At 41.8% G+C, this 21,812-nt stretch overlaps 1 protein-coding gene across 1 annotated transcript in view; it reads right to left on the reverse strand.

Moving 5' to 3' along the window:
• LOC133622515 (sodium/potassium-transporting ATPase subunit alpha-1) overlaps positions 1–21,214 on the reverse strand; it is a 32,095-nt gene extending 10,881 nt beyond the window's left edge. Inside the window, exons 1-21 of the mRNA XM_061985331.2 lie at positions 21,048–21,214; positions 20,707–20,817; positions 16,253–16,312; positions 14,280–14,381; positions 14,100–14,201; positions 13,913–14,026; positions 13,700–13,834; positions 13,482–13,599; positions 13,140–13,408; positions 12,760–13,068; positions 12,215–12,349; positions 11,817–12,009; positions 11,253–11,428; positions 11,031–11,167; positions 10,215–10,365; positions 9,964–10,132; positions 9,731–9,885; positions 7,306–7,429; positions 7,056–7,201; positions 6,824–6,954; positions 5,333–5,434 (exon numbers count right to left, since the gene is read on the reverse strand). Of these exons, the coding sequence (XP_061841315.1) occupies positions 5,333–5,434; positions 6,824–6,954; positions 7,056–7,201; positions 7,306–7,429; positions 9,731–9,885; positions 9,964–10,132; positions 10,215–10,365; positions 11,031–11,167; positions 11,253–11,428; positions 11,817–12,009; positions 12,215–12,349; positions 12,760–13,068; positions 13,140–13,408; positions 13,482–13,599; positions 13,700–13,834; positions 13,913–14,026; positions 14,100–14,201; positions 14,280–14,381; positions 16,253–16,312; positions 20,707–20,817; positions 21,048–21,059 (2,951 nt within the window). The 5' untranslated portion in view covers positions 21,060–21,214. The remainder of the gene's footprint in view (positions 1–5,332; positions 5,435–6,823; positions 6,955–7,055; positions 7,202–7,305; positions 7,430–9,730; positions 9,886–9,963; positions 10,133–10,214; positions 10,366–11,030; positions 11,168–11,252; positions 11,429–11,816; positions 12,010–12,214; positions 12,350–12,759; positions 13,069–13,139; positions 13,409–13,481; positions 13,600–13,699; positions 13,835–13,912; positions 14,027–14,099; positions 14,202–14,279; positions 14,382–16,252; positions 16,313–20,706; positions 20,818–21,047) is intronic.
• Between the last annotated feature and the right edge of the window lie 598 nt (positions 21,215–21,812).

A 21,812-nucleotide genomic window follows, 5' to 3' on the forward strand; every position in this document is an offset into this window, starting at 1 on the left:
GCTTTGCGTCGTAGAGTTTTAACTTGCACTTACAGATGTAGCGACCAACTGTAGTTACTGACAGAGGTATTCTAAAGTGTTCCAAAGCCCTTGTGGTGATATCCTTTACACACTGATGTCACATTTTGATGGCAGTACCACCTCAGGGATCGAAGGTCTGTAATATCATCGCTTACGTGCAGTGATTTCTCCACATTCTCTGAACTTTTTGATGATATTACAAATTGTAGATGGTGAAATCTCTAAATTCCTTGCAATAGCTCGTTGAGAAATGTTGTTCTTAAAGTGTTCAACAATTTGTTCACAAAAGTGGTGATCCTCGCCCCCATCCTTGTTTGTGAATGACTGAGCATTTCATGGAAGCTGCTTTTATACCCAATCATGGCACCCACCTGTTCCCAATTAGCATGTTCACCTGTGGGATGTTCCAAATAAGTGTTTGATGAGCATTCCTCAACTTTATCAGTCTTTTATGCCACTTGTGCCAGCTTTTTTGAAACTCGTTGCAAGCATGAAATTCCAAATGAGCTAACATTTGAAAAAAATAACTTTTTCCAGTTCGAACGTTAAGTATTTTGTCTTTGCAGTCTATTCAATTGAATATAGGTTGAAAAGGATTTGCAAATCATTGTATTCTCTTTTTATCTACGATTTACACAACGTGACAACTTCACTGGTTTTGGGTTTTGTACTTCTCACTTTCTCTCGGATGTGGAAATATCACATATCATATCACAAGAAAGCTGACCCATTTCTAATCATGTTCTATGCCTTCGGGCCTCTGAGAGGTTGGGTATACCTGAGACTGGTCGTCAGCCAGGACAAACAACCATTCACACTCACATCCACACCAATTAAAATGGAGAGTCTTCAATTAATCGAAATTGGATATTTTGGAACGTGGAAGGAAGCCGAGAGTGTCCGTAAAAATAACAAAACACATGCAAACTCCACACTAGCATATTGCACATGTACCTTGTGGTCCTGGAAAAGGAAAACATCAATATGTACCTCTACTTTAAATTCAGTGGAAGGTCGGAAACACATAAATAAACGGACGAACTCTGTACCAATCTGTCAACTACACCATCCTCTCCCGTGAACAAGACCCGACAATACGATGAACACCGCAAAAAGTCAGTGTTCAAAAACAAGAAAAAAAATAATAAAAATTAGGGATATTTTATTTGAACTAAGCAAAATGATCTGCCAATAGAACAAGAAATTTCGGCTTGTCAAGACTTTCCAAAACAAGTAAAATTAGCTAACCTCAATGAACTCAAAAATACCTTAAAACTGTGGTTCTTAACCTTGTTGGAGGTACCGAACCCCACCAGTTTCATATGCACATTCACCGAACCCTTCTTTAGTGAAAAATAAAACGTTTTTTCTTAATTTAATCTTAATTTGTAAATATTAATCATGAAATGATGTTATTATATTAAATAAATACTAATAAAGTTATGTGATGAGGTGGCGCCTTATCCAGGGTGTACTCCGCCTTCCGCCCGAATGCAGCTGAGATAGGCTCCAGCACCCCCCCGTGACCCCAAAAGGGACAAGCGGTAGAAAATGGATGGATGGACTAATAAAGATATATTTTACAAAGAGAAAGTTAAAGGAATGTACACATGATCCCATGTTTACATCTCATTGTGCAACATGTGAATGTTTTAGTGGGAACTAAATGCGATATCTAAAAGGGGTACAAATTATTTCCAAAGCAGGATCCCCCACCTAGTACACAGCTCATGAAAAACAATATATTTTGTTGTTGTCATTCTAAGTGGGCCAAAACTCTTATATTAGAAAATAATCTTCATGGAAATGACTGCTGTCATTTGATTATAGAGGGAACATTGTTTTGGGGTATCCATAATACGGCGATAGAAGTTTTTATTTACACGATGAGTCGGGTATGTCTTGACCTCCGCGGCGGAGGCTCCGTCGAACCCCTGAGGCCGCCTCGCCGAACCCCTAGGGTTCGATCGAACCCAGATTAAGAACCAGTGCCTTAAAATAAGTATATTCTCACTAATAACAAGTGTACTTTTCTTGGTAGAAAAAAAAATGAGACCTTTCTGCTCAATATGTTGAAAAATATTCTTAAATGAAGTAAATGCTAGTGCCATTATCTTGACATAATGATATGCGCTCGGCATTACATTTCTTGAAACCAGCAAACTTATACTAAAAACTAATTTATTGTTCTTAATGGAAAGGCAACAAGGCAACCGATTGTTACTCTCGGGGTCTCCTAGCCGCTCAGGCAAATCATATTGTCTAAAGATGCATTTTTCCATCGATAACATGACATCATCGCGCCAAGTGCGTGCTCTTTCAGTCAATTAGTGTGCCTTAACTTAACTAATATATACAGCCCGGCCCCCGGCCAAATGTTTTTTTTATTGTAATTTTGAAGAATTTATCTGAATGTGCACACTGCAAAAACTGAAATCTAAGTAAGATGAAATATCTCAAATAAGGGTGATATTTGCTTATTTTCTGTCTGATATCATAATTCTTCTCACTAAGCAGATTTTATGTTAGAGTGTTTTACTTGTTTTAAGGGTTTTGGTCCTAAATGATCTCAGTAAGATATTACAGCTTGTTGCTGAGATTTGATGACCTATATTGAGTAAAACATGCTTGAAACTAGAATATCAACTGTTGCAAAGCTGTGTCATCAACACTCACAAGTATAAAACTACTTTTTTAAAGTAATCATTTCTTACTTCAAGCATGAAAAAAAAAAAATCATGACTTTGACACAATTGTGTCTCATAATTAAAACAGATGACAGCCAAATGGACTTTGCAGTTTTATTTTCAATGAAACAATAGAAAACACGTACACGTAGTAGTACAGTTGGCACAGCACAGTAAACGGACAGTTAATATTTAAACATTTAACATTTCAAACAATTTTGAACAGAAATAGTTCATGCACATTCAGATAAATTATTCAAAATTACAATAAAACATTTTTTTGGCCGGGCTGTATATATGCGCACTAATTGACTGAAAGAGCACGCACTTGGCGCGATGATGTCATGTTATCCATGGAAAAATGCATTTTTAGACAATATGATTTGCCTGAGTGGCTAAGAGACCCCGAGAGTAACAAGCGGTTGCCTTGTTGCCTTTCCATTAAGAACAATAAATTAGTTTTTAGTATAAGTTTGCTGGTTTCAAGAAATGTAATGCCGAGCGCATATCATTATGTCAAGATAATGGCACTGGCGTTTACTTAATTTAAGAATATTTTTCAACAAATTGAGCAAAAAGGTCTAATTTTTTTTTTCTACCAAGAAAAGTGCACTTGTTATTAGTGAGAATATACTTATTTTAAGGTATTTTTGGGTTCAATGAAGTTAGCTAATTTTACTTGTTTTGGAAAGTCTTGATAAGCCAAATTTTCTTGTTCTATTGGCAGATAATTTTGCTTAGTTCAAATAAAATACCTCTTATTTTTGTATTCTTTTTTTCTTGTTTTTGACTTTTTGCAGTGTACTCTCGGGGTCTCCTAGCCGCTCAGTCAATGGTCTAAAAATGCATTTTTCCATGGATAACATGACATCATCGCGCCAAGTTCGTGCTCTTTCAGTCATTTAGCGCGCATATTAGAGATGCGCGGATAGGCAATTTATTTCATCCGCAACCGCGTCAGAAAGTCGTCAACCATCCGCCATCCACCCGATGTAACGTTTGATCAGAACTGCACCCGCCCGCCATCCGCCCGTTGTTATATATCTAATATTAATTAAAAAAAAAAAAAAAAGGGTGAAAACTACGCGAATTGCACCTTGTGCAGACAAGATTTTTCGATCGGACACGGAGGAATTAGCGATGTAAAAGACCACGTTGGGACAAAAAAACACAAGTCTAATGCCGTTGCTAGCGATACAAGTGGAAAACTTTCAACGTTTTTCGTCGCCCAAACAGATTCTTTGGATGTGATAAATGCCGAAGTTTTATTTACGGAGGCAATAATTGAGCATGGACTTCCAATCGCACTGGCTGATCACATGGGACAGTTAATAATGTAATGCAACCTTTAAAAATCATTACGCGGTGATCGCGATCCCAAAAATAAACTTTTCTTGCATGATAATGTCCAGAAAAATTTGCTTTATATTACTATAGAGTCCTTTTAACGAATGAGTTTGATGGTTTATCACAAACCTTAAATGAAATTCCATGGCCACCGTCCTGCTCTCTATATCAACCAGGGTGAGCCCCACCCCTTTCGTGAGCGCACTGCGAAAGCGGACGAGGCGGGGTGTCGGTGCGGTGGGCGCGGTAGTGACCCTGGACGTGCGTCGGGCCCTTCTCGCGGATCGCCTCAGCTACGGCTCCCGGTGGGGCCCTCTCGGGGGAAGGGGCCTCGGTCCCGGACCCCGGCGAGGCGTCCCTTCTCCGCTCCGTAAAAGTGTCCATCTCTTTTCTTTTTTTTTCTTCTGTTGTGGCATATGCAGCAGGTGCCTGCTCGTTTTTCGTATGTGGGTAACAACATTTAACTATGTATATATATTTCCGAATTGGTTTAACTGCCACCCGCAAAAAAAAAATAAAAATAAAAAAAAAATCTAATTAATCCGCCCGACCCGACCCGCGAGCGGATAAAATCTTATTGTTTTTAATTTCATCCGCCCGATCCGCGGATAATCCGCGGACTCCGCGGTTGTGTCCGCAAACCGCGCATCTCTAGCGCATATACGGTATACAGCCCGGCCCCCGGCCGAAAAATTTTTTTATTGTAATTTTGAAGAATTCATCTGAATGTGCATGAAGTATTTCTGTTCAAAATTGTTTGAATTGTTAAACGTTTAAATATTAACTGTCAGTTTATTGTACTGTGCCAACTGTACTACTATATGAGTACGTATTTTCTATTGTTTCATTGACAATAAAACTGCAAAGTCCATTTGGCTGTCATCTGTTTTAATTATGAGACACAATTGTGTCAAATTATTCATTTTTTTTTCATGCTTGAAATAAGAAATGATTACTTTAAAAAAGTAGTTTTATACTTGTGAGTGTTGATGACACAGCTTTGCAACAGTTGATATTCTAGTTTCAAGCATGTTTTACTCAATATAGGTCATCAAATCTCAGCAACAAGCTGTAATATCTTACTGAGATCATTTAGGACCAAAACCCTTAAAACAAGTAAAACACTCTAACATAAAAGCTGCTTAGTGAGAAGAATTATCTTATCAGACAGAAAATAAGCAAATATCACCCTTATTTGAGATATTTAATCTTACTTCGATGTCAGTTTTTGCAGCGTGATATTGGTACATTGAGCTTAAGTGTGTGTATTTACTCACTTGAGGGGGTACATTCTGAGGGCGACGTCCATGCCAGGGCAGTATGACAGGAAGGCAGCCAGGGCGGTCTCCTCAAAGAGTCCAAAGATAAGGATGCGGTTTCTGTGGAGGAAAACGATGAACATGGTTAGCTCTAAAGTTGTTATTTAGAGTCAATTCAATCGTAAAATGATTTATTTTAATAAAATCAACTAATGCTTGTGATATTTTTTAAAGGGGATCTATGATGATGTCTGTCTTTTCTGACTCCTAAATGTTGTTATACTGTTGGCTACTGGTGTTAAACAATTTAAAAGAATCAAATCATGATGTTCATGCATTTGGGCGTCAGCTTGCACACAGGTTTGGATGTCTGCTCGCAAGGCTTTTATATTCTGGCGACGTTGTGACATCACAGCGAGGTGGAAACACTTTATTTGGACATTGTAGGGGTCACATTATCATTTTTTTTCTTTCTACACTTCCTTGTGGTCTACATAACATGTAATGGTTGTTCTTTGGTCAAAATTTACATTGGTTATTATTAGGGATGTCCGATAATATCGGCCGATAAATGCTTTAAAATGTAATATCGGAAATTATCGGTATCTGTTTCAAAATTATCGGTATCGGTTTCAAGAAGTAAAAATGTATGACTTTTTAAAACGCGGCTGTGGTACACGGACGTAGGGAGAAGTACAGAGCGCCAATAAACCTTAAAGGCACTGCCTTTACGTGCCGGCCCAATCACATAATATCTACGGCTTTTCACACACACAAGTGAATGCAAGCATACTTGGTCAACAGCCATACAGGTCACACTGAGGGTGGTCGTATAAACAACTTTAACACTGTTACAAATATGCGCCACATTGTGAACCCACACCAAACAAGAATGACAAACACGTTTCGGGAGAACATCCGCACCGTAACACAACATAAACACAACAGAACAAATACCCAGAATCCCTTGCAGCACTAACTCTTCCAGGACGCTACAATATACCCCCTACCCAAAAACCCCGCCCACCTTAACCTCCTCATGCTCTCTCAGGGAGAGCATGTCCCAAATTCCAAGCTGCTGTTTTGAGGCATGTTACAAAAAAATAATGCACTTTGTGACTTCAATAATAAATATGGCAGTGCCATGTTGGCAATTTTTTTCCATAACTTGAGTTGATTTATTTTGGAAAACCTTGTTACATTGTTTAATGCATCCAACAAAATTAGGCATAATAATGTGTTAAACTATTGTACTGTTGCCCGGGTGGAAATCGGGGGAAATTCGGGGGAATGGTTGCCCCTGGAGATTTTCGGGAAGGGCACTGAAATTCGGGAGTCTCCCGGGAAAATCGGGAGGGTTGGCAAGTATGCCTGCAATGCCTCCACGGTTTGATTTCAAATATTCGGGATTTATGCAGAACCTACATACGCATAAGCAGTTACCATCAGGTTAAAAAAAATTGGTTTTGCATAATAGAGTCTCTTTGAAAAAAGAAAAAATGATCATACCTCATTCCCTGCTGCAGGATGGAGTTCCTCCTTGTCTTGCAGATGATCAGATCAGCCCACTGCACGATGACAATACTGGCAAAGAAGGCTGTGTGGCAGGTGAACTCAACAATTTTTCTGCGTTCGTATGTCTGAATTGTTAAAAAAAAAAAAAAACACAATGGTCTTTACACTTTCCCTACCACATCTGCAATTTCATGCTCTGGATTCAATGCTTGTGAGAATTACTGACCCACTGCTGCCCATAGCTGTCCTCCAGGTCATTCACATGTCTGTCATCCCAGTGCACTCGAATTCCGATCAGGTCCATGGGCAGAAAGCCGTTTTCTGCCAGTATTACAAAGTATGCAAAGAAGCCCGCTGTGGCCTGCATCATACCTGAGGAGGAGGATCAAAGCAAAGAAGTTTGGAACACAAAAGAAAACACTGAAAAGCCATCAGGAAGTGGAAAGATTTGAGTTTATGTTCTGAAGTAAAGTTACCAATCTGCCCATAGGCGATGCTGATAAGCCTTTCGTTCACCAGCTTGTCCGTTTTGGGGTTTCTGGGCTGTCTCTTCATGATGTCACTTTCAGCAGCTTCGTAAGCCAGGGAAATGGCAGGGACCTGGGAGATCCCAAACAAAGTTAGTTAAAGGGGAACATTATCACAATTTCAGAAGGGTTAAAACCATTAAAAATCAGTTCCCAGTGGCTTATTATATTTTTTGAAGTTTTTTTCAAAATTTTACCCATCCATCCATCCATTTTCTACCGCTTATTCCCTTTGGGGTCGCGGGGGGCGCTGGAGCCTATCTCAGCTACAATCGGGCGGAAGGCGGGGTACACCCTGGACAAGTCGCCACCTCATCGCAGGGCCAACACAGATAGACAGACAACATTCACACTCACATTCACACACTAGGGCCAATTTAGTGTTGCCAATCAACTTATCCCCAGGTGCATGTCTTTGGAGGTGGGAGGAAGCCGGAGTACCCGGAGGGAACCCACGCAGTCACGGGGAGAACATGCAAACTCCACACAGAAAGATCCCGAGCCCGGGATTGAACCCAAGACTACTCAGGACCTTCGTATTGTGAGGCAGATGCACTAACCCCTCTGCCACCGTGAAGCCCAAAAATTTTACCCATCACGCAATATCCCTAAAAAAAGCTTAAAAGTGCCTGATTTTAACCATCCGTCCATTTTCCTGTGACATCACATAGTGAAGCCAACACAAACAAACATGGCGCATAGAACAGCAAGCTATAGCGACATTAGCTCGGATTCAGACTCGTATTTCAGCGGCTTAAGCGATTCAACAGATTACACATGTATTGAAACGGATGGTTGTAGTGTGGAGGCAGGTAGCAAAAACGAAATTGAAGAAGAAACTGAAGCTATTGAGCCATATCGGTTTGAACCGTATGCAAGTGAAACCGACGAAAACGACACGACAGCCAGCGACACGGGAGAAAGCGAGGACAAATTCGGCGATCGCCTTCTGACCAACGATTGGTATGTGTTTGTTTGGCATTAAAGGAAACTAACAACTATGAACTAGGTTTACAGCATATGAAATACATTTGGCAACAACATGCACTTTGAGAGTGCAGGCCAGGGAAGCTAGGGTCGATATTCTTCTCTTGATCATCTTCGGGACGGTGTGAGCCAAGACATCCAGGGGTGTTTAGCTCGCTCGTCTGCGGGAACAAACTGCCGCCATTGCTTGCCGTGCTACCGAGGTCCTTTGTCCCTGAATTGCTCACACACTCCGGCAGATTCAATGGTGGTCTGGCGGCAGATTTCTTTAAGACTTTATCGTTGGAAATGCATCTGCTTTGAGTGTCGCAGGATATCCACACATTCTTGCCATCTCTGTCGTAGCATAGCTTTCGTCGGTAAAGTGTGCGGAACAAACGTCCAATTTCTTGCCACTTTCGCATCTTTGGGCCACTGGTGCAACTTGAATCCGTCCCTGTTCGTGTTGTTACACCCTCCGACAACACACCGACGAGGCATGATGTCTCCAAGGTACGGAAAACAGTCGAAAAAACGGAAAATAACAGAGCTGATTTGACTCGGTGTTTGAGAAAATGGCGGATTGCTTCCTGATGTGACGTCACAACCCGAGAGCGAATATTAGAAAGGCGTTTAATTCGCCAAAATTCACCCATTTAGAGCTATGAAATCGGTTAAAAAAATATATGTTTTTTTTTTTTTGCAACATCAAGGTATATATTGACGCTTACATAGGTCTGGTGATAATGTTCCCCTTTAAAGTACCACTGATAGTCACACACTGTATCGATCCGTTGTGGTGAAGAAGGAGCTGAGCCGGAGGGCAAAGCTCTTAATTTACCGGTCGATCTCCTCCTCACCCATGCTCATGAGCTTTGGGTTATGACTGAAAGGACAAGATCACGGGTACAAGCGGCCGAAATGAGTTTCCTCCGTCGGGTGGCGGGACTCTCCCTTAGAGATAGGGTGAGAAGCTCTGCCATCCAGGAGGAGCTCAAAGTAAAGCCGCTGCTCCTCCACATCGAGAGGAGCCAGATGAGGTGGTTCGGGCATCTGGTTAGGATGCCACACTAACGCCTCCCTAGGGAGGTGTTTAGGGCACGTCCCACCGGTAGGAGGCCACGGGGAAGACCCAGGACACGTTGGGAAGACTATGTCTGCGGTGGCCGTGCTCTGGAATAATTTTGGTGATTTAACCCCCAATTCCAACCCTTGATGCTGAGTACCAAGCAGGGAGGTAATGGGTCTCATTTTTATAGTCTTTGGTATGACTCGGCCGGGGTTTGAACTCACAACCTACCCATCTCAGGGCGAACACTCTAACCACAAGGCCATGGGCACTTATTTGTGCGCAGATCTCGAGGCATTAAAAAATGCCATTAAAGTGGACATAATATCATCAACCCACCATGTCAGTTCCCAGGTCGATACAGAGGATGGTGACGGTTCCCAGGGGCAGGGGGATGTTGGCGATGATGAAGAGGAGGAAGGGTGAAATCTCAGGGATGTTACTGGTCAGAGTGTAAGCGATGGACTTCTTCAAGTTGTCAAAGATCAGACGACCTACACAATGTTATACATGTAAATATATTAATCAGGGACAAGTCAAATCAAATGTGCAGTTTAAAAGCTTTAAGTTACCTTCTTCCACTCCTGTAACAATGGAAGCAAAGTTGTCATCCAGCAGAATCATGTCCGCCGCTTGCTTAGAGACATCAGATCCAGCAATTCCCATGGCGACACCAATGTCAGCTTTCTTCAGAGCTGGAGAGTCGTTGACGCCATCACCAGTCACAGCAACAATGGCTCCCTTTTAAGAGTCAGCAAAATGTTGAGCTCGCAGTATATCTGGAAGAGAAGCGATGTGTGGTGCAAAACTCAGAATTTCATACCTGTCGCTGGCAGCCCTCCACAATGATTAGTTTCTGCTGCGGCGAGGTTCTGGCGAAGACAATTTCAGTGTGGTACTTCAGAATATCGTCAAGATGCTCGGTGGTCATCTCCTTCAGCTCGCCACCGTGGACCACACAGGCCTTTGCGTCCCTGAAGAGGAAAGCATAGCAGACTGAGGGTGAGACTGCAGAGCGGCCATTCGTTCAATCTCAACTGTGCTGTATTTTTTTTGGTGTAGTGCAAAGCTGGACGGTCAATAAAAAACATATCCTCTCAATGTTGTCAGTGGAATCAAAACAAATAATAACGGAAAGAAGAAAACAAGCACAATTTAAAATCACCATGGTTTGAAGTTAAAATAGATATTATGGAACCTTTCAGCACTATGGCGAATGGGAAAACCACAAAACACTGTTTTTGTCCAACAATGATAATCAACATTGTGTAAAATATGAAAATAAGAAGAGGAACTAGTCTATGCCACATACAGCTGACTGACTGACTGATGTATATAGGAGCAATCTTTTAAATGCTGGCAATTTGTCACTTAGCAGACCTTTCAGAGGAAGTTGCAATGTTTTATCTTGCAATACTGTAGGATCACATAATATTTTGCACACAATCTAGTCATAAATTCTGGAGGCACAGCCGAGTGATGAACGTGTTTATGACAGTTTAGATGTATTTGTCTGGGCTGAATCAGGGGGTTGTCGCCTTTTAGCTGATTGGGTTTTTGACTGACTGTGTAATTCAAAGCTATTTTATTAGTATTTAAAGCCAACACCTCAGCCACAAGGTTTGAGGTTTGTACAAACCTAGGATTGACCTCTGACACTGGAACATTCAGGCGAGCCGCAATGTCTTCAACTGTCTCGTTGCCCTCTGAGATGATGCCTACACCCTTGGCGATTGCCTTGGCTGTGATTGGATGATCACCAGTTACCATAATAACCTATGAAAAGAGAACAAGGGAAAACAATTACAGACTGACTGAAAATAGACATATTTTACTTATGAAGTCTCAGGTTTAATTTGACCTTGATTCCAGCGCTTCTGCATTTGCCAACAGCATCTGGCACGGCCGCACGAGGAGGATCAATCATGGACATGAGGCCGACGAAGCACAACTTCTCTGTGGGAAAGTTCACCTCTTCGGTGTCGAATGCAAAGCCCTCTGGGAACTGGTCATCGGGCAGGTTGAAATGGCAGAAACCTACAGAAGTGCTAATCATTTAGACATTTCCTATTCATCCAGGCAATCAATCACAGAGCTCAGGTATGCTCCTACATTAAAATTATTTATTGAACATTCATGAGAACATACAATCTCCACACAAAGTATTATTTATGTGCTTCTTTAGTCTTTGTGCTGCCATCTTGTCAGTATTTGGTTAAAAACAGAACATTTCACCGAGCCGTGGGTTTTAAGTGAGGTCAGGGGCTCACTTAGTTTCAAGAGCTATACAGCCCTTGTTTCATAGCACTTACAATAACTTTACTGAGAATGTTGTCACCACTTGATGATACAGTAAGCAGAGGGTAACTGAGCTTATGTCTACAGTCATTCCCAGACAACAAATGAGGATTTAACAAGTGCTTACCCAGAACTCTCTCTCCAAGTCCTCCAAGCTCAACATAGGCGTTTTGAAAAGCATCTTTCAGTTCCTCATCCAGCGGCTGTTCTTTGCCCTGCAACATGATGGTGGAGCAGCGGTCCAAAATCCTCTCAGGAGCACCTTTCATGACCAGCAGATGCTTGGTCTCTCCTGGGGTTGAGTTTTTATGGACGGAAAGCTGACAACAAAACACATGCTTGTTGAAGTCAGGCAAATTAATCTCTACTACTGCGGTGTTTAGAAATTATCGAGTCTCCTTTGCCTTGTTGATGGGCATTATTGGCCGGCAAAATAAGAAATATGCCCAATTGTGGAGTTATGAATAATTTGAACACAAGAGAGCATAAGTGAGCAGTTTGTCTTTGAGTGTTTTTGCTGTTTACCTGGTACTTGTTAGTAGAGTTGAAGGGTATTTCAGCAAGCTTGGAATATTTTTCTCGTATGCCCTTGACAGATCCACAGCACAACTCGATACATTTGAGCAGGGCAGCCTCAGAAGCATCACCGGCTACGTCCCTCTGTCAATTGGAAGTCAGGAAATCAGTGTACTCACTTAAGAACGCCTCAGGGATATAGTTTGCTCATTGGTCCACATTATCTGCCAAGAAATAGAGGCTGTAGAGGATCTAAAAATTGTTGATATAGAGAGCCTTTCATAAATGTTTGTTGATTGAGTTCTCCATTTTAATTATTTTTACTCTTTTACTTCCAAAGAAAGTCATTGCACCTCTTAATGTTACTGAATTATGAATGGGTCAGGGACATACGCCTTTTCACTCTATGAATAACACATGACATACAACAAAGCGTGTTGCTATCTTGTACCAGTGGTCAATTATTCACAGACTTTTGTTGCAGTTAAATAGATGAGAAATAGATAAAAACGTTCAGTGCCTGATCATCTCAAGATTTCTTTAGAAGTTGTTACCTTCAGAATAGGAATGTTGCCTTGCTCGGCCAGGAAGACAGCTCGGTTACAGAGTCCAGCAATTCTGGATAGGGCAGACCAGGTATCAGAGCTCCTGTCAAAGGATGTGCCGCTCTGGTTCTCAGTGGTGTCAGCCTCGTGAATCTGGTTGTCGAACCACATGTGCGCCACTGTCATCCTATTTTGGGTCAAGGTGCCGGTCTTATCTGAACAGATGGTGGATGTGGACCCCAGCGTCTCAACGGCTTCCAGGTTCTTTACTAAACAGTTCTTCTTGGCCATACGCTTGGCAGTCAGAGTCAGACACACCTGGAGACATCCAGTGTTATGGTGGCAATCAAGAGAGTGTTTTTAATTAAGAACTGAACAGCAAAGCTCACAGTGACGGTTGCCAGTAGACCCTCTGGAACGTTGGCAACAATGATTCCAATAAGGAAGATGACTGCCTCAAGCCACCCATACCCAAGTATAAGGGAGAGAATGAAGAAAGACACGCCAAGGAATACAGCCACACCAGTGATGATGTGGATAAAGTGCTCAATCTCAACGGCAATGGGAGTTTTTCCGCCTTCCAAACTGGAAGCCAGTGTGGCGATGCGACCCATGACAGTGCGGTCTCCGGTGTTGATGACGATTCCTCTGGCTGTGCCTAGAAAAGTTTTTCACTTGTGATTATAAATTAAGAAGGTAATAATTGATTTTTTTTTTTTTTAAATGAATACCTTCAACACAGTTGGTAGAGAAGAAAGCAATATTCCTGGTCTCCAGTGGGTTGTCATTGGAGAAATCTGGAGTACGGGTCTGTGGCTCGGATTCACCCGTCAAAGAGGAGTTGTCCACCTGCAAGGTGAAAACCACGAAAACACAAACAATACAAAGAAGGAAAATTAGTAGTCCAAACATATGCTTGTTTTAATGAGATGATTTCTGAGGAAATGACCTTGCACCCATGGGCGGAGATGATTCGCAGATCAGCAGGGATCCTGTCACCACCTTTCACCTCCACCAGGTCTCCAGCCACCACGTCCTCAGCGTTAATGCTGTTCTTCTCTCCGTCACGAATAACCAAAGCTTGCTATAGAATAATGAGTGACATACATAATATTTAGAGTCTTTGTTGCCTCATTGCATGCTTGGTTTTGCAGAAGCTTACCTGTGGGACCAGGTTTTTGAATGACTCCATGATTTTGGAGCTCTTGGCCTCTTGGTAATAGGAGAAGCAACCAGTGATGATGACAACAGCAGAGAGCACAACGCCAAGGTACAACTAAAAGAACAAGACTGATTAACACACGTGTTGAACATCACTGCCCATTACACACTCGCAAATGCTGCCTTACATTATCATTAGCGGGTTCGTCTTCATAGGAAGCCTGGATCCCGTATGCGATGAAGCAGAGGACGGCGCCAATCCAGAGAAGCATGGAGAAACCGCCAAAAAGCTGGAAAGGAGACATTTAGGCCTCAAAATGAACATTATTCATTATTTCATTATTGAATGCAATGGAAATCAAGTTTACCTGTCTGCAGAACTTGACCCACTCAGGTGTAGTGGGTGGAGGGGTGAGAGCATTCGGGCCATCACGGGCCAGCACCTCCTTTGCTCTGGTGGCGGTCAGACCCTACACAGGAATGAAATACACGGGTGAGTACTTTGGAGAGAAGCAGCTCTTTAAGACCTGGATGATTCAAAGTTGATTGAAATTAAAAATGATAAGTTGCTGTGGCTGCAAAATAAAATGTGCGATAAAGGCAAAGAAGACTTTGTATCTGAGTTTTCAGTGAACACTATGTACTCGAACAAAGTCAAGGTCACACATTCTCACGGAGTAAAAAAAACTACAGGAGTTGACACAGTCAATGAGAATGAAGACTTTGTTTAGGGCCAAACTAAGGCAGATCAGGTTTCGGAAGATAATCAGCATCAGTCGAGCTCTCCATGTGTGTGAGGCTGTATTGTGCATTGTAACTCGATCTCATGTGTCCTCAGCCGGGTCGCCCTCATACTGAGGATGTCTTCGCCATCATACATAAACTGATCAGTTGAAAACATTAATCAAAGGATCTAAATGATATATGAATGACAGAAGTGACAAACTGTGCAAATAGCTTTGATTTTACAAGTCGATATCGTATGAAATCTATCACGACCACAATCAAGGTTCAAGGTTCAACTTTATTGTCCCCGCGGGGAAATTTGTCGTGGGCACAGTGCATCATTGCTTTCTTAACATACCCAAAAACAACAGAACAAAAACACAAGCACAGACACAACCACAACCATACAACTAACATTTAAACATCAGAACATGGAGCTTGATAGACATAGGTGGCACTTTGATGTAGGCATAACATCTACAGTATGGAGATAAAGATAAAGTACCAGTGTGCATTGCACTAGAGCTCATGGATAAAGTGCTGTGTGCTAAAGTGCTTAGTTCTAAAATGCTATGTGCTAAAGTACTATGTGCTAAAAAAGTGCTAACCTATGTATTAACATTCTATTGCACATTGTTGGTCAGCTTAATGGAGGCTGGGACAAATGATAATTTAAGGCGGTTAGATTTGCATAGTGGGACCCGGAGTCTTCTCCCTGATGGCATGGTTCCATATTCAGGGAAGAGTGGGTGTTGTGAGTTGGAAATAATTTTTTTAGCTTTTTTCCTAACTGCCTGCTCATAGATGCTCTGTATAGCCTCATATTCTTTCCTCCCTACGATTTTCATTGCCGTTTTATGCATGCCGGCCAGTTTGCTTTTTAGCTTAACGGTTAGGTTGCCAAACCATGAGGTGATCCCGTATCTAATGATGCTCTCTACAATGGCACGGTAGAAAATCATCATGATGTGGCTGCTTACGCCGTACAATCTTAATCTTCGCAAAAAATATAGCCTCTGTTGCAGTCTATTGCACACTTTGTCAATATGTGTCTTCCAGCAGAGAAGATTATCAATATGAACCCCTAAATATTTATATGAGGATACCTGGGTGATTTCCTGATTTTTGATGACCACTGGCTCATGGTCAGTCACTTTCCTCGGATCCAAAACCATTTCCTGTGTCTTGGTCACATTTAGAATAAGATGGTTGGTATCACACCACCTAATAAATAGGTCTATCTCGTCTTGGTACACAGAGGGGTCCGTATCCTTGTGTAGAAGGCTTAGGAGCACGGTATCGTCCGCAAATTTTGCTCCATGTATCACTTACCACAACATTAGGCACATCTTACTAATCAACAATTTTTCTTAGTTGGAATGGACACGGACTGTTGCATTACTGATTCATGCCATACCCGAAACACACTTTGTTTATTACTTTATTTCGCGACTGAACATTAATCGGCCTGATTAGAAATATCTCAGTTTGAGTTCTGTACCGCTGCAAACTACAAGCACAATAATAAACATTGTTAAATGAATGCCTCACTAAAAGTGTCAGTCAAAAAGGAACATTGTTGCCTTTGCAAAAGCAGACATTTCACTGTACTCACCCTAGTGAGGTCGGTTCCGTACTTCCTGTGAAGTTCATCCAAGGTGAGCTTGTGATCATCCTATAGATGAAAAGACAGGAGGGATTATTTTTTTGTATTCATGATCTATTTGGGAGATTAAAAAAAAAACATCCTCTAATGTCCTTCAGAGGGAACTCGATGACAGGGCAAAATAATGTCGTGTGTTGAGGGAATTATGGATATACACAATGCAATACAAAAGATTAGTCCAAGCAGACTTTTGAGTAAGAGTGTCTGCTGCTGATTAAAAAGTGTAACGCGTGGGCGAGACTGTAAGCGACGTGGTCTACGGGTGCCAGAAAATGCTATCGGCTGCCCGAGCGAATCGGCGGCCCCCCCAAAGACTGTTTCCTGTGCTGAAAGACAGCTCGTTTGCTTGACTTTTACCAAGAGGCAAGCCAACGTTGTCGCTCTGCTGCTTCAGGTATTTGTTTAGCTAAATAAACATAACCAATGACTGACAATGAGTTTGGAATAAAAAGTGAGCCACATGTAAACGAGGCCATGCGGGACGGGAAATAACAAACTTTTCGTTCCAGATAAGCAACAAAAGATTAAGGACTTTTAAAAAACTATTTTATTCAAACATTGATAAGCATTATGCCTCAACCTGGTGAAGGAAATATTCTTGTCGCCACAGAAACCATCTTGATTTTCCCCAGCAGGACTTTGACACTTCAAGATGTAGTTCATGAGATGATGAAATAATTATTAACAGAGCGACTACTGTTTGACTAATTCGGCTATCGTTTCTTTGCCTCTTCGTGAAGCAACATTAAACTTTCATAGACCAGCTTTTGAAAAGAGAATGTCGACTGTAAGTTTTTCTTGTTCTACAAATCAAATTCTCACTGTTCTCAATAGTATATCGTTGCAGGGTTTATTACTTAACCATTCCGACCTACAGGGGCTTTAGTAACTAATAGTAAGGAATCAAGGTGTTTCCAGTATGACTGTTATGCTACGGCTACGTCCTTCAGTGGCGATAGGACTTTGAGTTCGAGTTAAGACACACTTTGTCTCATAATCATTAATATTTCACCCACATTTGTCAACCTTCCGTGCCACTATTGAGGCAGACCCTCTGACATGGGAAGTTTTGAAACATCCTCAAGTATTATTCCTTAAAATGTTCCAGTTCCATTCACACATTTAAAAAAACACTTTAAGACCAATGTCTTGAAGAAATATATCACTCTTGAATCGACACAGTAGTTAATACTATGATCAATGTGAATTACAAACTAAATGTGGGATATAAATAATAATGGAAGTGTTTGTATATAGCAGGGGTCGGCAACCCAAAATGTTGAAAGAGCCTTATTGGACCAAAAATACAAAAACAAATGTTCGAGCCCCAAAAAATTAAAAGCCATATTACATACGGATAGTGTGTCATGAGATATAAATTGAATTAATATGACTTAAAGGAAACTAAATGAGCTGAAATATAGCTACAAATGAGGCATAATGATGCAATATGTACATATAGCTAGCCTAAATAGCATGTTAGCATCGATTAGCTCGCAGTCATGCACTGACCAAATATGTCTGATTAGCACTCCACACAAGTTAATAAAATCAACAAAACTCACCTTTGTGGATTCATGCACAACGTTAAAAGTTTGGTGGACAACATGAGACAGAAAAAGAAGTGGCATAAAACACGTCCTAGAAAGTCGCAGAAAGATATACATGTACACAAACTAAGGTGAGTTCAAGGACTGCCAAAATTAGTAGGACAAAACGGCGCTCGCCAAATACTCGAATCAGTGAAGCATGTTTAATATAAACAGTGTGCTTTATAACAATTAGGGAGGTTTGTGTCATGTTTGTCCTCCTACAGAAACCATATTAAAACAAAAAATATATTTTTTTCCCCTAAACTTTTTCCATTTTTCATACATTTTTGAAAAAGCTCCAGAGAGCCACTAGGGCGGCGCTAAAGAGCCGCATGCGGCTCTAGAGCCGCGGGTTGCCGACCCCTGGTATATAGTATATAATTGGTGCAAAGGTTTAACACGTGTACAAGGATATTTCACATATATAATTGAACAGTGTTTATGTTGTGTACAAAGTGTATTTATAATATGTTGTGTATTTTTGGAAGCTCATCTTGTATTTGACATTGTTTATAGTGTTCGGCGCAATGAGTGTTCAACTTCAGCCAAAACCCTTTCGGTCTACAACATTTTTAATTTATGAATGTACAACTGTTTGTTTGTGTAAAACTGTTTGTTTATTTCGTTGACCACTGACCGAAGAAATAACAACCTAATTAAACAAATAATAATAATATTTTGCTACCAGTATTTATCTGTGTGACTTGTCACTAAAGAATATTTTTTCATTAAAGAATTTGGTAACACTTTAGTATGGGGAACACATATTCACCATTAATTAACATGCAAATTAGTAACATATTAACAATAAGTATGTATTAATGCCTTATTCTGCATGGCCTTATTATACAACCAGTAAGCCATTAACTAAGAATCTTCCCTCAATAACCTCAGAATTATTGCTTATTAGTAACCCTAACCCTTTTATGTTCCCCTAGTGCAGGGGTCGGCAACTTTTACCAGTCAAAGAGCCATTTTGACCAGTTTCACAAATTATAGAAAACAATGGGAGCCGCAAAAAGTTTTTGAAATATTAAATGAAGTAACACTGCATTAGAAGTTTTATTTTTGCTATGTATAATCAGGGGTCTCAGACACGCTGCCCACACCTTTATGTGGAATTTGAAAGCTGGTGCGTGCCGTGATGGTACAGCATATAGCACCCACTACAGTCAGCGTGCCTGATCAGCCACACATTGTATGGGGCTTCCGCTTTGCTCACGTAGGTGACAGCAAGGCATACTTGGTCAACAACCACACAGCTCACACTGACGGTGGTGGTATAAAAAAAACAAAAACTTTTAACACTCTTACTAATAATGCGCCACACTGTGAACCCACACCAAACAAGAATGACAAACAAATTTCGGGAGAACATCTGCACCGTAACACAACATAAACACAACAGGACAAATACCCAGAATCCCATGCAGCCCTAACTCTTCCGGGATACATTATACACCCCCGCTACCAAACCCCGCCCACCTCAACCGACGCACAGGGGGGGGGTTGGTGGTAGCAGGGGTGTATAATGTAGCCCGAAAGAGTCAGGGCTGCATGGGATTCTGGGTGTTTGTTCTGTTGTGTTTATGTTGTGTTAAGGTGCGGATGTTCTCCCGAAATGTGTTTGTCATTCTTCTTTGATTTTGGTTCAAAGTGTGGCGCATTATTAGTAAGAGTGTTAAAGTTGTTTTATATGAGCACCGTCAGTGTAGCCTGTGTGGCTGTTGACCAAGTATGCCTTGCTGTCACGTATGTGTGCAAGCAGAAGATGTATATTGTATAACAAGTGTTGGGCTGGCACTCTGTTAATACATATTGTAGAGGGCGCCAAATGTTGTACCTTCATGGCACGCCCTTATTATAACTGTAAGAGTGAAAGCCGGTGAATGCTAATCCCGGGAGTTTTCTGCGAGAGGCACTGAAATCCGGAAGTCTCTCGGGAAAATTGGGGGGTTCAGCAAGTAAACTGCTGAGCCGCATCAGAGTGATCAAAGAGCTGCATGCGGCTCCGGAGCCGCGGGTTGCCGACCCCCGCCCTAGTGTCCAAATAACTCTAAATTAAGTCTTTGTTACTTTAATAAGCAACTAATTAATGGCGAATATGTTCCCCGTACTAAAGTGTTACCAAGAATTTTAGTCTTGAACTAAGTTGCTGTCTTTCCCGAACATCGTGACCTGACCTTGTCAAGGACATTGAAGTATCCGGGGAAAAAGTTCAAACTTGCCTTTTATTTCCCCACAAACACGTAACCTTGGCCAGCGCCTCCTTTTTGGTATGGTGCAAATTGGAAAATGGTTATATTTACGTTTGTTTTCCTGATGGTGAGCTTCTGTCTCGTGACCTTGACAAATGACCACGGTCTGCCACAAAAAAAAAACGCTGACACCAACAGAAATTGCAAAGGGCTGTGACTAATTTTTCACGCAAGACATTTCAAAATACTTTCGTGCGACACTGAATAGCTGAACGCGAACTTCATTTTGAAAGCCGACAGATAAACTATGTCTACGCTGCAAATTAGACATGTGTGAGTTGAAAGCCTCTGCTAATGGCTATTTCCGCTCCCTTCAAAAGATCTGAAATACTTAACAGCCTGGAACTATTAACACGTGAAAGTGCTTGCATCGGTTTAAAAAGCTCTTGTGAAAGAGAGGGTGTACACAACAGCCTCCATTCATGTGACCACGCCGTGAGGTCAAGGCGAAGTGTTTGTCGGGGTCATGACGGCGACCAATGGCAGAAAACGGTCATCACGCCGGTTTAAGTAAGGTCGCCGTATTTCACGCCTTCCCCTGCCAAGTACTCACCAGATCCACTTCTTTCTTCAGATCGTCCATGTTCTTTTTCTCCTTGGCCTTCTTGCTTTTCTTGCTGTCGCCATCGGTCGTTGGCGCCAGCTCGTACTCATTTTTCCCTCTCTGGATCGAAGAGATAAGGAGGAGACGTTGAGACACATGTGAGAAGCCGCTTCCTCTTTGCTACTCGAACGTGCTGTCAGACGGAGTTAATTATTGCCAGGAATGAAGTCAGGAAACACTTTTTTGACAGACCCGCACCACAACTACCGCACGGAAAGCAAGCAGGCAAAACTTAATCTTAATCAAAATTAAGCATTGAAAGTGAGTGAGCAACAAGTTCCACTACTTACTCCCAGCCCCATGGTTGCAACGCAAGTCTGAGAACAGTCAATCCAATTGTCTTTTAACTTCAACCTTCCTACTCCGCCTCTTGCTCTCTCTCTCACCCACTCTCTCTCTCTCTTGCTCTGCGAGCCCTACGTCCTTACTCTCTTGCCAGAGCAGAGAAGATAGGCCGTCTCACATTAGCATACCTTTATACCCACCTGCAGGGAGAGGCGGAGGAGTTTGAAGGGTGGAGCGAGTGCGTCGCGGGGTCGGTTGTAAATGTTGAAACCCAACAGGTGAGGGGTAGCAACGGGGGTGGGGACTTAATGGCGGCCTGCGGAAGAGAAACTTGCCCTTCGCTTGCTCCTTAAGTCTACGGTTCGATAAGTTGGGCCTCGTTCTGCCCTGAAGTTAAACACCAAAATTTGGGCGGACAAAGTTGGGAGAAGGTAAAAGTCTGTTGAACTAAAGCACCGCAATGACAAAGTTGGTTGAAGACCACTTTCACTCTCTGATCTCAGGTGTCAGAGGTCAGACTGAAGTGTCATTCCCAAGCTAAGATAATGCGTTGAAGGCCGAGCTTGTGTGACCTTTGTAAATACCAGATTCAGAAAAAGGCAAATTGCTAGAATATCTCTAGTAGTGATTGTGATAGATTAGCTGGAGGATGTGGAGAACCTTGGACTTCCTCTCCCCCAATGATATCTCACAGTTTGTTCTCATCGTAGTAAGTAGAGATCAGGTTTAGTCTTGAGATCTGTGTTTGTACCTAAAGTTCAGCTGTTGCT

This window comes from Nerophis lumbriciformis, linkage group LG23 (assembly GCF_033978685.3).
Source record: "Nerophis lumbriciformis linkage group LG23, RoL_Nlum_v2.1, whole genome shotgun sequence".
Taxonomy (NCBI): Eukaryota; Metazoa; Chordata; class Actinopteri; order Syngnathiformes; family Syngnathidae; genus Nerophis; species Nerophis lumbriciformis.